This window comes from Micromys minutus, assembly GCF_963924665.1.
Source record: "Micromys minutus genome assembly, chromosome: 6".
Taxonomy (NCBI): domain Eukaryota; kingdom Metazoa; phylum Chordata; class Mammalia; order Rodentia; family Muridae; genus Micromys; species Micromys minutus.
The window spans coordinates 48,744,842-48,760,441 of NC_137975.1; the positions used below are offsets into that span (position 1 = coordinate 48,744,842).

At 42.8% G+C, this 15,600-nt stretch overlaps 1 protein-coding gene across 1 annotated transcript in view; it reads left to right on the forward strand.

Annotated features, from left to right (window-relative positions):
* Positions 1-15,600, forward strand: part of RSU1 (Ras suppressor protein 1) — a 185,934-nt gene that overhangs the window by 89,112 nt on the left and 81,222 nt on the right. Inside the window, exon 8 of the mRNA XM_080918620.1 lies at positions 10,069-10,201. Coding sequence (XP_080774746.1) covers positions 10,069-10,201 — 133 coding nt within the window. The remainder of the gene's footprint in view (positions 1-10,068; positions 10,202-15,600) is intronic.

A 15,600-nucleotide genomic window follows, 5' to 3' on the forward strand; every position in this document is an offset into this window, starting at 1 on the left:
CTCTTCAATGAAAACACAAGGCAAAAGCTTCATGACATTAACTTTGATGATTTATTTTGTATATGATTTCAAAGACATAGGCACCAAAAGAGGAACTAGACAAACTGAACTCCGTGAAAATAAATGTATTGTCAAGAGACAGACTATAGCGTCCAGAGCATCAGGACTGAGTGACTGAAAAAGGATGATCATGTGAGCTGAGGAGTTCCTGAGTGGTCTATGGAGCATGGCAAGATACTGAGGAAAGAAGAGAAAGTGGGCAGGGAGATAAAACAGTGAAAAGGTATCCCCCAAGGAAGTGAGAGAAAAAAGCCATATCCTCAAATCTCATTGTTTATTTATCTAAAAACCAAAAATGTATACTATTTATGATCCAGTCATTTAAAAAGGACCACTTAGATGCTAATTGTATTTAGTTCTATTTTTTCTTTATTTGTAGGTATATTTTTAAAATTTATTTATAGGAGTACACTGTAGCTGTCTTCAGACACACCAGAAGAGGGCATCGGATCCCATTGCAGATGGTTGTGAGCTACCATGTGATTGCTGGGAATTGAACTCAAGACCTCTAAAAGAGTAGTCAGTGCTCTTAACTGCTGAGCCATCTCTCCAGCCCTGTATGCATATATTCTTAAGTGTATGCTTCATTCTTTCTTCTTACTATATATGCATAATCTTATAGAAATTAAGATTGTTTTCTGAGTTTTACAGCCTACATTTTCAGCCTTCAACATTGTGTCATGACCATTAGCCCATGTCATTAAGTTTTATTTGGAAACATTTTAAGTTCTGTCACTCTATATTATGCCATCTATAAGTGGTTCATAATTTATTAACCAAGTATTAGATATTAAGCTGTGTCTAGTTGTTCAGGAAGAACATAAGTAGTGTTTGAATTGAATATTTATGACACTAAGTCTCTCAGAATAGTTTTGCTTATATCGTCACCATGCAAGTTTCTCAGTAACATCATCTGCACATTTTTATAGCCTTGTAGAGAACAGGTACAGATTGACCAGCAATGTAGAGGAAATGTTCCTTTCTAGAACCCTGGCCACCTCAATGAATTGCAGTTCTTTTGCTTACACGTCATCTGATAGAACTTATATGCGTTGAAAAGCTAAATGTGCCCCGTGGGCTGGTGGTTTGAATGGTTTATCACCAGCAGTGGTACTATGTTGTAAAATCCTAGAAATGCCATGGAGATCATCTATCACTCAGGCTTATTTTGCAATGGCAAACTGGATTTTTCATTTTACTTACCTGGTAGGTAAAGTTAAGCCATGGTAGTGAAGTCGTTGAAGACGGGTCCCTGTCTTGCTCTCCGGTTTTTCTCCTGCCACGAAGTGAATAGGCATGCTCTAGCAGGCCTTTCTTGCCACAGCCAGCTGAACCCAACTCATCCTTCCTCCTGCAGCTTGCTTCCGTCTGGTACTTTGGTTGTAGCTACCCAGAAGTAAAGGGTAGAGATTCTAGAACTGACAAAGAAAATAATTTCTGTTCCTCGTGTCTCAAAGCAGTTAAGTGATGCTGTCATGCGTCACTACCTGGAAATGTTTCCATCATTAAGGGAAAAGTCCTATATATTTAACTTAAATGGATCAAGTGAAGATGGGCTGTTGACAGCAATATCAATTCTATTAAAAGTAGTGATACAGATACTTATTTTCCAAATATGATTTTTTTTGTTATTAGTTTAAATTGCTTAAATAAATACCCCTGACCCCAGTTTCTACATCACCTGAGACTTCCTCAGTGTTAGCATTTTTGGTTTCTCAAGAGGTTGGAAGGAAGCCTTCCTAGTAGCCCCATAAACAAGGGGATTTAGTGGAAAGTAGGGTTTGGTGAATAAGGCCATGGCCAGTGCTCATGGAGAAAATACAAACCACTATTGGACAGCAATCTCTGTCTTCAAGAAAACAAAATACAATCATAGTTTCTAAACTGCATTATAGCTTTCCTTTATTTCAAGATGGGAACTTGTTATCTAACCCAGATGGACTGGGAACTCACTTTGTAGCCCAAGGTCTTGCCTCTGCATCCTAGGTACCGAGATTATAGGCATACAAGACTTTATCTCTATTCTTAATAACAGACCTTTGAGACTCTTACTATCGAGGACCTTCCTCCAGAAGAATGGCAGCTTGAAGGGTTTAGATGTTACACATGCTTTAAGTAAATGCTCTCCATGTGCACATTGTAGGGTTCACGTAAAATTAAAGCAGAATCAATTTTTATAATCCTAGGATGCATTCCTATTCCATTGCATCCACTCATGTACAGTCCTTGACACCAACCCATAATAGCATCCACTGATGACTGTTCTCCCCTTGCAGAAGCCCCACAGAGCACAGGATTTTCCCACTCTAGTCTCAGAGTCAGTGAATGGCGCGTGTTAAAGAGAACGCAGGATCGCTGAGCTTTTTTTCTATACGATCTGATCTGACATCGTGTGAACAATACAAGAGAAATCTGGCAAGCAAAAAATGGCACTGCCTCTCGTGTTTAGAAGAAAGATAGGGAGATCCTAAACAAATGCCAGGTTTAGAACATGAATTATTTATCAACGGCCATATCCACTTGCAAAATAAAGCCACTGTGATGGTGTGCATTGGGATGCTCCCTGCTCTGTTGCTAGGTAATCATATCTATAAGTGAGTGAGAGCTAGCTCCTCCTGTCCCATATTATCCTGGGCCATGAATATATAAAATGGCCAAGAAACACATGAGATGGAAACAATGTAAAATGTGATTTTTCTTTATTGGGAAAAGGCTTCTAGACCTATTTGTGCCAGCATGCACATGAATCAGGGGCTGCTTTTGTTAGATCTATTTGGCAGGGGGGGTCTTGTTTTTGTTTTGTAATCTTTTTCAATTTGAATGATGCTCTTTCCCTGAACTACCTGGGAAGAGTAACTGTTTGTTTTAGCATGCACGATAGAGCATCCATGCATTGCACGCCTAAATGAACAGAATGCCTGTTTTCAAACCAGGTTGCTCCCACCCTCGAAAGGCTAGCCAGACAATTGGCAGAGCAATGCTGTGGCCTTGCATTCCCGGCAGAATAAATCGGAGAGCTGTCAGGAGACATCCTGCCTTGTTTGATTTCGCAGATGATGCACAGAAAGAGAGGCAACCTCAGACCGAGATTCTCAGTTGGTTCAGGGTCTGATAGACCGTCATGTGTAACATCCGCTGGTGGGATGTCTATAGTGATGGGAAGATGCTCTAAATAAATACAAGGCTCTTCTTTGTAATGGTGACTGTGCACTACTTATTCTGAATTTGTTCTGACAAATGGTCTTTCAAAGTCCTTTCATCTCTTCATCTTTAATCTTTTTTTTTTTTAATCATGAAAATTAGCCACACTTACTACAGCACTAAGTTCTTTAAAGGGAAAGTATCTTATCTCATCTTCTGATGGTTCACGTCTGCATCTCACCTTAATCTCTCCTGTTTGAGGACAGCAGAGTGAACGTGTCTCGTGAGTATCTCTTTCTTCGGTCCATTTTACATAAAAAGTTTAATTAAACACACACCGTGGGGTTATTTTTCTTCTGCCTTTTATGAAAAGATCATAAGAATACTGAATAATTTTAAAAAATTATAACATGGGCCCCTTTTCAGGCCAGTCCATTCAAATGTCTACTTTAATTACTAAAGTCACAGTGTCGCTGTCACCTCATCACCTGGTAGTGAGCATTCTAGTTCCATTCCCTGAGTTTATTCTTGCAAATATTTACTGTCCACACATAAGCATCATTATCTAAGCCTCATCAATTTCACTCAGTAAGAAGGAACTGAAAACGGAGGAAGTTTTCCTAGTCGGCCAGCTGTAATCACACATTCCTGTAATTAGCAGGGTTACACGCTGTAAGAAAAACTACAGAGATTTATATGCACACTCTTTGTCTGTCTGGAGCAGCTGTAAATGAAGCGTTTATTTTGCATTGTCATTGTTTGTCATTGGTTTCCTTGTGAGGATTCAATGCAGAGCAGGGGGCCATCTTCTTCATGAGCACAATTCCCTGGGTTGGGCAGAGGTGGGAACGTCACGATGGAGTAACTAGTCAGCCATACTTTTCCAGTTTAGCCTTGTCAGACCACGGTCTTAGATTTTTATGAGTGGGGGAGAAGGTGCCGTTCTAAGTACATTAATTTAAGTGTTCTCCATGGTATCCTTGTGAAATTGGGAAGAGAGGAAATGCCATTCTGAGGACATGAAATATTTACCCAGCACTCCCCCACCCCCTTCCCCACCCCTCGCTTGGCTCCCTGTGTGATAAACAGTGCCCCTGGCCACATGCATCAGGATCTTGAGTCCTCAGGAAGAATTTTCACAGTGTGATTACGGGAAACAACCAATTTCCATAAGTGAAAATGAGCATACTTATTAATGGGGCCTTGGTTGCCTATTGCATTCAATCACGTTTATAAGCAGCAAGGCGAATGATTGTATTGCATGATTTAGAGTTTACACAATTACCACCGCGCAGCCAAGCTGGCTGCGCCAGGGGCCGGGAGAGAAGCATATGTGGTCCTTTTGCAGGTAATAAAATGGAAAATCCAATTTGCAATTGCAGAATAAGCCTCTGAGTGATAGATGATTTTCATGGCAGCATCGGTCAGAGGGTCACCGCTAATCACGGTGCTGCCTGGCCTCCCCAGTGGCCTGCACCTCCTGACTGAGGAGTGAGCAAAGTGAGACTGTCTGGGAGCCAGCCAGCATGTCTGTAGATCCGCCACTCTAGAGCCTATTAGACCCTCTTTGTCACAGTGCTTAATCCTGCCGCCTGATCCTTGTTAGAACACCACCAGAGCGCCGCTCAGCCTTCTAATAAAGGGGCTGGGTGAGGGCTCCTCGCTGGACGCACTGAAGCATGCAGTGCAATTGCAGGCTGACAGACAGCGGGATGAGATGCCGCCTGCATGTTCTTACTTAAAAGGGAACACACCCCAGACAGCTGACAGACAAGCTTCTCCAGGGTGATGGAAACTTGTTGCTAGGCCAATAAGAGACAGGTGTCATCTTTTCTCGCAGTGTCGTGGCCCATCTTTACTCGAATTATATTAACCACCTTTTATAACAACTGCTTGCTGGCCCGCTGCAGACTGAGGTAAGGAACCCAGGGACAGATGGCTTCTGGGAGGATTGCGGCTAAACAGAAGTGGGAATTGTGTTAACTCCCAGTGACACTGACTTGGAAAACAAAAGATGCTCACCCCACCTCGTCAGGCTCCAGTGATAACTCTGAGGAGTCTTTGCTCTTTCAGGATCATGCGTAATTTCCATCCTGGTCACAGGGAATTGATTCCTCATTTAAGGTGTGTTTTGGACAGTCCATGTGGTCTTCACAGTCCTTGCACTAAACAAGAAGCTAGCTGGTGTTTGTGGTTTTGTTTGTCTCAACGAACGTGAACCATTCTTTTCTTTCAGGACACCCCACCCCCACCCCTGAGTTCATCATGGGGTCATGAGGGTCTTGGGTATTTTCCCCAGTGGCACTGTTTAATACCTAAATAAGCACAGAATAATGGCACAGGGTAACTCGGACTCCGCCGTCCCCTGTGTGGAGACTTAGGGGGCAGAACAGCAGCGTGCATGGAAATGACAGTGATGATGGTCCCTGGTCCTTTCTGCTTCCTCTCAGTCTCACACATCAGGTTCTGACTCCTCCCTGAAGGGAGCATGTCCAGCTTACATTCAGCATCTCCTCTGTGCTTGAGTTAGCAGCAGCCATTAGCAATGGTGACTTTCCCAGTCGTCACTGACAGCACTAAATAGAGACATCACTGGGGACTGACATATCTCCAGGGGGCTGTGGGCTTCAGGCAGAAGGGCACAGCTGACCTTTCTAGGCGCTATTCCCTTGGGTATGTCATCCAAGTGTGGCGTTGAGGGAGCACAGGATTTTTGTGCATTCGTTTTAGACGCTTCACCATTCAGGACTGCAGGAAGCTGTTGAGTAGTTAACCAGGGGCTGTGCCCAAGTTTCAGCGGATTGGTAGTCAGTTGGCAATAGACTGTAGATTCTTCCTTCTTGCAGAATTGTGGTCCTGGGTCTTTCAAATGGATGTCACTGTTGTAGTTAATATTGATAGTTATAATAACTAATTATTAAATTATATTAATATTTATTGGGTGCTTATATCCCACCTTTGATCATCCAGTCCCCAGATAAAAGGCACAAAAACTTTACATTTATAACAAAGCTTTAATAGCACTAGATCAAGGCAGATATCAACCCTCCAAACTATTTTGTCTACTTCCCTACCAATAACCCCAGATATGACTTACCATGTTCTGCCTGGGCTGCTCTTAGTCCTACTGGCCAACCCTAGTGGCCAGTTTTCATGATTTCTTACCCCATGCCATCTTGTCTTCTTTTCATTTATGTCTCTTTGTGGTCTCTGCTTCAGACCTCAAGCCCAAGAACCAAAGCCCCGCCTACCTCTGCCCAGCCATGTTTGTTGAACAATCAGGGATAATTGGTGGGACTAGGTTGCACAGCATCACTTGATGTGTACATGAGGATCTCCTGGGGGCAACCAGAACTTAGGGAGCAGTATTTAGCATTGCCATACATAGCAGTGAGCCTAGACCTCATAACCACCCTGCCCTGGTCTCTCTAGTGTTGGGATTATAAATATGAACCACAGGGTTATGCCAGTTGGGAGAGGGAGGCTCGTGATATAATCCAGAGAGAAGAGAGCCCATTTTCTCACTGTCTATGTCAGTAGAATTTGATGCTGGTCTGTAATATCCTTCCCACTCCTTGCCATGATCACTGACCAAAGGCCCCGAAATCCAGCCCAGACAGAAATCCTTTGTTCTTTAAATTATCTGTTCCTCTTCGCCAAGCGATGAAAATCTCATATTCCCGTGGTCCCTGTCTAAAGCACACGTTCAAAGGAAGCCATTGCTGTTGAAAGTTAGTTCGTGATAAAGTGTGAATGACACAATGTCCTAGACACTCTGTCTGCAGAATAGAGTCGTGGAGGGACCTGGTGTTAATGTCAGAAAGGGAAAAGGGTCCCCCCAGAATTCCCATCAAGTTTGTTCACACCCCAGTCCCATCACTTTGTGGTATTTACACCCCGTCTCTACCACTTCTTGTGGTCTTTTTATTTAGCTCTTTGTCAACCCCAGGCTGAGCTAGTAAAAAGAGCTTAGGTGCAGGAAGATGGCAACATGGAACCTTTGCTCACATCTCCGTGTCAGTGGGGGGTTATTTGCCTGTAGCACCTCCATTCTCAACTTACCAGTGAATTGTTTCTATAGTAACTATTGCAGGGTCCAGAGGACCTTCCATAGGTGACCATGCATCCTAAGGACAGCAGGTAGACTGTTGTTCATAAAAGTACAACGGTGAAGAAACACGGGCTTATTGTCAGAAATTCACATCACCCTAATTTTTTCTGTAGGAAAAAAGAAATTCTGGAAAAATCATATCAGTGCGAGGATGATATGGAAGAGATGGCACAGGAATTTAAAAACTAGACTGAGAAATTTGTCTCACCTTAGGAACCAGCAAGGCCCCTGATGCAGGGAGGTAAGGACCACAAAGCGTGGCTTCCTCGGCAACAGGATTAGACTCGGAGCAGCTGCTCAGCTGATTGGAGTGTTGAAGTCCTGGAACTTGCATGCATTCCAGGCAGCTCCCAAACTCATGGTTTAAGAGAATCAAGCTCATTAGTATCCCAACTGATGTAAAAGCTGACTAATGATGTTTAATTGTTAAGACAAGGAAAATGGCAACAGTAATAATCTTGGAGAGTGATGTATCTGCTGATTTTTGTACTTTACACCAATAAACTCTGTTTCTTTGGAAGGATGTGATGAATGACTTCCATAATATTTAGTCTTATTTAAAAGTTATTACTAAGATTGTAATGATTTTTTAAAATTTTCTGAGATTGTAATTTAATTAGTGTTTTTCTACCTTTACTTTTCTCCTTCCAAACTCTCCCATATAATGTTCATCCTTCAAAATCATGGCCTCTTTTTCCATTAATATTTTCCTTTCTGTTTTTCCAAGTTTTTATTAAAAAAAAGAAGAGTCAAAATATCTATCCTTTGTTATAAGAAAAAATAATTGTATCCATTTTCCTAAGAAAGGTTTCTGGATCTGGAGAGATGGCTTAGTCAGCAAAGTACATACCTGGTAAAGACAAAGATTTGGGTTCAAATTCCTAACACCCATGTAAAAACCTGGGCCTGGACGTGGTGGTGCTTGTTATGATCCTGACACTGGGGAGGGAGAGACAGGACGAACCTAGGGGCTTGCTGGCCAGTCAGTCTGGCTGAATCAGTAACTGCCAAGTTCAGTGAAAGTTGCTCCTTGGAAAATAAGGTGGAGATTGAGGAAGACTCCATACTTTTTCCTGTAGTCTGCACACATAAATGCACAACACACAAACACACACACAAACACACACACACACACACACACACACAACCTGTGCATATACTACGCATCATGAAAAGGGAAAAATGTTTACTCTTTCATTGCCAGCACTCAGATGAACTAGAAAATGATTTGGATTGTGGTCTGCTTGTATCTCAGATTATACTTTCATTGTCTGACAGTTCTGACAGAATGTCAGTCATGCATCAGAACAAAACTACCGTGTCACCCAGAAGTGTCTTGAGAAGGGTAATTGCTGTGTCTCTGTTCAAACAGCCCTGTGCCGTAGACCACAAGACTGAACCCAGAGTCGCATAGTAGAACATTCAGGAAAGGCCTGTGCGGACTCTCCATGTGAAGCCATGTCCTTTCCTGCTGTGGAAATGTTCTGTCTTTGATCTGGACTGGCCCACATAGACTGACATACTTGAAGAAGCTCCTTTCTACTTCCTCTCCCTTTTTTCGAACATACCAAAAGTTGGGGCAGACGGAGGTGAGAGGGCACTTACTACCTTCAATGCCTTATTAGGAGCACTATTGACCTAGGCACACAGCGAAATTGCTTTGTCCACAGAAAGAAAACAAGGTTTGATGCCATGTTCAAAGTTCCTGGGCTGACATTTTCTAAAATTGGGGCATATTAGTTCATTCACCCAAATTTCCTTTTCTTCACCTATGAAGTGATGTTAATAACTGACCCTGGGGGGGTCCTAGAAAATTAAAGGAGGAAGCAACTTTTAAAGGCAGCTTGTAAACCCTTTCGTCTGAATGTTAGCCTCTGTCGTCACTATGCTAATGAGACTCACCTAGGACCGATTTGCAATATGTCTATCACACTTGAGTGGTCCACGGTAACACTACCAGCATAATGTGCTCCCGCAGCTTCACTCTGGTTTTCTGCTTGATGAAGAGAGTTCTGTTGGTCTGATTTGCCTTAGTTCCACTCACACAAGCAAAGATGCATCCTGACATTGTCAGGGGTTTTTTAATTATGTGCATGGGTGGGTAGGCCCATGGGAACGGTATGTGCTTGGTTGGGTAGGTCAGGTATATGCTTGGCTGGGTAGGTCCATGGGCAGAGATATGCTTGGCTGGGTAAGTCCATGGGTGGGTATGTGCTTGTGTGTGAGTGCAAGGTACCCTTGGAAGGCAGAGGTGTTGAATTACCCTGGAACTGGAGTCGCAGGTGATTGTGAGTCAGTTAATGTGGGTATTGCAACTAAACTTGGTCTCTCTGCAACAGCAGAACTCTGTTTTAATGGCTGAACCATTCTAGTCCCCCTTTCTGTCTTGAACAAGACTTTAATCTCCGTAGCAGATTTCTAGAATAAATCATGCTACACTGGAAAAGGGGCTTTCACAGGTTGGTGGATACGTTCCTATGTTTCCTCTCCTGCTCTTCCTTCCCTCCCTCCCTCCTTCCTTTCTTCTTTTCTTATATTCCTGCTTCATTTGGTATTGATTTCTTGAATCGTCAACGTGTCATCATCAATATTGTATCATCATCAATCAACATTGCCTAGTATACTGGTAATGACTTGGGGTAAGCACTTTAAAAATCAAATGAAAATAAGTTTAAAAGTCCATAAGGATTCCTCCACTCCCCTCTTATTGGATGGTAGAACCTTTAATTTCCTTTTACTTCTCTCCATCTTTTCAGGCAACTTGGATCTAACCGGTCAGAAGCAAGTCTTCAAAGCAGAGAACAATCCCTGGGTCACACCAATTGCTGACCAGTTCCAGCTTGGCGTCTCCCATGTTTTCGAATATATCCGTTCAGAAACATACAAGTAGTGAGTAAACTTTGCTTTTTTAAAACACCAGACTGGGCTTTAAAATAATTTTAAAATTTTGAATATTTTTTAAAAATACACCTTGTGGTATTTTCCCCCTATTGTTAGCAGTGAACACGCAAGCATTTCTAAATGTTTTATTGAAAACCACAGGTGGTAATTGTCTCTGATATTTGTGTAGTATTTTTATTTGGCATGTGAAAGGGCATTTTTGCCAATTCTGTGTAGAGAATTTTTAAGGTATTAAAGTATTTAAATATCTGTGGTACTCCAGGAATTTCACCAGACAAGGTAAGATTTGAGCATTTTCCATTGTTCTGTGAAGGAATATTACAAGTGTCCGGAGAAAACCTGTAAACCCTTCATCTATTAAATCAGTAGAAAATACCAACCAGGACAATCTGCTACTTAGAAGGCTTCACTCTATTGGGATAATGAGTTCCACTGGAAAATGGACAGACACAGAAAGAAGAGGGGGATAGAAGGAAAAACTAGCCAGCTTTAGACATGGCTTCACCATACCTGAAGTCCCCCCTTTAGATCAAGGGGAACCATGGGGGACCCCCTTCAACAACACCTAGTTATTCCCACTTCTCCCTTTCTCCATGTTTCGGGGTTCATAGGGCTTTCCCCATCTCCCACCTGTTATTGTTCTGTCTTCTGTCAAGTTTCAGTCTTACCTTGGCTCCCCGTCCCTGAGATGCTCGCTTACCTGTCACCATGCTTACCTGACTCCTAATGCAGAAGGCGAGTGCAGTCTTCATTTTAAACATCTGAAGAGAGACTTGAGGAAAATCCAGTCCGACTTTAATCTTCTTCTGTTTTCAGCTCCAATTTAACATCTGGACTCCTAGGGCAAAGCTAGAATATCAATAAAGGACATGCTCCCTCCAGACTCTCTGGCTTTCTTCCTGAGTATCAATCAGAAAAAAATCCACCCCTACTCCCAGCCCCATTCACAACTCAGAACAATTCTGAGCCAGTGGGGCTGGATCCTGAGACAGGACAAAACTTGTCTCTGCAAATTGCCAGCTGTTGATCAGAAGTCCTCCAGCAGGGGCGCTGTAGAGAAGACTGTGCAAAAATACTAGAAAACTAAATACACTCAAAAGCACTGGGAGTAGCAGTGAAGCACCAGAAGGCAGGATGTATGTAGTCACTGGCAAAAGGCCAGCGCCTCCTTGTAGATTATACATAAGCCCTCAGAATGGCATCTGTGTAGGGTAGGCTGTTGTGTGTGGACTGAACAGGTATGTACAGTATTATAGATTCAAGCGTTAGAAAAATGCAAATATAGCTCAGCCTTAGGGTTGTTTAGTTTGTGAAAATGTGTGAAAATACAATTGCAATTTAACAGACTATTTTGTTCTTCCTGGTAATTATTGCCGTCGTGTGTGTGTGTGTGTGTGTGTGTGTGTGTGCGCGCGCGCATGTGTCTGTTTCTAGCTCACAGCTGGTCATAGCTGTTAGAAAATGTGAAGACTTGGGGCATGTATATGGTAATATACAGAATTGTACCCAGACCAGCCTCTTTGAATCCACACAGAGGAAACATTGCTTATTATTCTGGTTAACAATTTTTTGATTTATTCTAAATTAATTTATAATTTACAGAAGGTTAGGATTCATTGTGTATGAAAGTGCTGCTAAGTTGAATTTCATTTATAAAGATTAATTTGTGAGTTCCTGAGGTTTATGGTACCTCACAGTCATTATTAGGCAATTAATCAGCATTATGCATCTTATAAATGGATTCAATTGATTTACGCCACAGTTAGGATTATGGATGGAGAAGAGTTTGGTGAGTTCTTTGGTAGTTATTTGAAAATGAGTGCATGGTAATTTTAATCAGCAATGTATATATATATATATATATATATATATATATATATATATATATATATATATATATATACACACATGTGTGTATATATGTGTGTGCGTGTGCATGTGCATGTGTGTATGCATGCATGTGTGGGAGTGCATGCTTGTGCCTGTATATGTGTACCTGTAAGTGTGCATGCATGTGCCTATGTGTGTGTGCTGTTTGTTTCGGGGCCGTGCACATGTGCAGGGTGTCAGAGACTGGCCTTGGCTGTCCGCCCTCCCTTTCCACCATGTTTAAGATGGAATCTTACTGCTTCGTGTATGTCACATAAACTGACCTGCCAGCGTCTAGTGATTCTGTTTATATCCCACAACTCACCGTAGGAGCCCTAGTGAGTACTGTTGTGTCTGTATCTGATTTCATGTAGGTTTTGAAGATCTGAAATCAAGCACTTAGGTTTGCATGGCAGGCATTTTATCTACTGAACTCTCTCCTCATCCCTGTTTTTTTTTTCTTTTTGTTTTTAAAAAAAAAAACAAAACAAAAGCAAAACAAAACAACGAGAACCTTTTTATTGATTCTTTGTGAATTTCACATCAGGCATCTCAATTCTGCTCATCCCCCATCTCTTCATATCAGCCCTCCGCCCCTCCACCCTTCCCCCTAAGACAAAAATAGATAAGTAAACACAAATAAACAGCAGCGAAAAGCACATCTGGCTGTAGAAGCTGTGGTGTGTCACAGTGTCCCACAGTGCACCCTTTTGTCCACACATTTTCACTGGCAATTACACTGAGTCATCAGTCTGGTTCGAGGTCTCCTGCCTCTTCTACACCATCAATACCGAGTCCTCACCGGGACTCCACTTGAATAACCTTCTGCTGCCCTGAGTCATGGAGACCCTGCGGCTTTGTTTCTGCCCCTTCGTGTGCTCTAGCGGGAGTAGGTGGCTGTGACACATTGGAGAGATGGCCCTAGTGACATGAGCATAGGAGAGCTGGCCCAGTTCATTGTCTGAGCAAAGCTCGAGAGCTGGCCCTGGGGGCACAGGACTGGGTGAGCTGGTAGACTGAACAACTCAGCTACCACCCAGGCCAAGATCCAGGCCTTTGAGGGGTGGTGATGGTTGTTACTGTTGTTGTTCATAGGTTGTTATTGTTTGGGTTGTTTGAGACAGGGTTCCTCTTTGTAGTCCTGGCTGTCTGGAACTCACACTGTAGACAGGCTGATCCTCAAACTCGGAGATCCACCTGCCTCTGCCTCCCAAGTTTATATTCGTATCTCAGTTATTAAGTTATTAGTACCTCCTTTTGAGGGGTGTTGTAATGAAGCAGGTTGTGTGTTAATAAACCTAGCCTGCTCGATTAACTGTGGCAGAGTATATCATAACCTTCTGGAGGATTACATCAAGATTAAAACGTGTAACTAAGCTTACAAAGACACTTTCTCCTTTTCAGGGACCATCTACTACCCTGTTCCCTACTGAAGGGCAGGGTGCACTGTAACCTCTTCCCTCCCCACCCCGCCCCCCTTGGACAGAAAGAGAATGTTGGCTGCTTCCTTAACTTCAGTGTTCTAACCTTATTCTCTTATAACTAGCATTGGTTATGTCACCCTGGGCCAAGGTATGGATCGTTAGCTAGTTAAGATGCAGAATTAAAATCAGTCATGAAAACACTCACCTGCACAGTACCACTGTTCCACTACAGAGCATCGGCTTGTGCTGTCTGTAGCCCGAGGCCCTCAGTGAGGACTTGGACACCCTCCTGGCTGCCCCACAGTCATGGTAATTAGATCTCAGCTTCATGCTTTTACTGCCTTAAGCATCTGTAACATCTTGTAGTGTCCTTCCCACCAGCAGGAACAATGGCATTCTAATTAGTACAGACTTAATTATTCCAAAAGTCCAAAACCACATTTTCAAGTTTTACATATCACCACATAGGATGGCCACTTATTCATGGCACACATCATTTTTATAAAGGCAACTTTCACGTGCAGGGCTTGAGTTTTAAGTTCTTGAACCGAAAAACTTAGAGTTTCCTTAGTGAGTGTGTATGTGTGTGTTTGTGTTGGGGGAGTATGTGTTCATGTGTGTGTGTGTGCATATGTGAGTCTGTGCATATATACATGCAGACCAGAAGCCAGTGGTGGGTGTCATTCTTCAGGAATGCTATCCACTGAGACAAGGTTTTTATTGGCCTGGGACTCATCAAGAAGGACAGGTTTTCTGGCCACCACGTCCCAGGGAATCACCTGTCTGCCTGCCCAGTGCTGAGAGTACAAGCTCAGATTGTACTCAGTACAGTGGATGCTGGGGATGTACTGCAGGCCCTCATGTCCGCCAGCAAGTGCTTTTACCAACCATGATTTCTCCCAGCCCTCCTTAGAATATCTAAAAACCGCTTCTTCATCTCTTTTCACTTGGTCTGTATATGTCCTCTTCATTTAAAAACACCTAAATGATTACATATGTGTATATGTAAATATATGACTTCTTATTAAAGATATGTGTGCACATGTGAAACATAATTTGAAAATCAAAAATCTTCCTCCCTCTGTTTCTCCGTCTCTGTCTCTGCCCCCCCCCCCACACCCCCACCCCCAATTTATCTTTTACCTAGGTGAAAGCAGAAAGGAATTAGGAGACATTCCAGAAAGTTGGTTTTATGCTGGTCCTTGGAAAACGTTCCCGGTGACCTTGGCATTTTAAGCACATTTTCAAGATGGTGTGCAAATAGGGCAGTGACAACAGAGAGGATGGGTCATTTGATGGGCAGGCTCCGATGGACTATGAGAGGAAATGTGGATGATGCTTGGGGAAAAGTGAAATCTAGGTTCTTGGAGATGCTTTTATCTGATTCAGGGAGGAGGTCAGTCAGTGAGGCAGGAGGAAGGGTGAGTAAGTACTGGCAGCTAGGATGTTGATTTGGATTTTTTTTTCCCAATTAATTTGGTGTGTGTGTGTGTGTGTTCATGATACTCATGTAAAGGTCAGAGGACAACTCTAAGGAATGGGTCCTCTCCTACTGCAGTCTCCAGGAATTGAATTCCAATTGTCAGACCCGTGTACCAGAAAGCACCTCTACCCAGAGCACCGTCCCACTGATCCGTCTCCCGAGCGGCGATGTACTCAAGCATACACGCTGGGAACTCACTGGGTCACAGCCACTTCTCAGGTGGAGATTGCCCTGTGTTCACCTGTCGTTTCGCCTCAAGGGGAACAAATTGACTGTTGTCACCACACTACCCGGGATATCTCATTCCACAGCTAATGTAAAAGAAGCTGCCAAGTCTGGAGTTAGAGATCACATTTAAAACCCAGAGCATATTCATTGTGCTGTTGAGTCACACATCACCTTTGACCTCCTTGGGGGATGGTACCCACCCACCTATTTTTTTTTTTTTTTAATGTGAGTTCTTTTATTTCTGTGAAATTTGGATAGACTCAATACTGCTTGGGACAGTTCCATTTTTTTTTTTTATTTCATTTATTTATTTATTTTGGTTCCTGCTGTAAGAGCAGCCAGGTTGAAGCTTCAGCCCTTGATGAGATCCCCTGTGAAAGGGA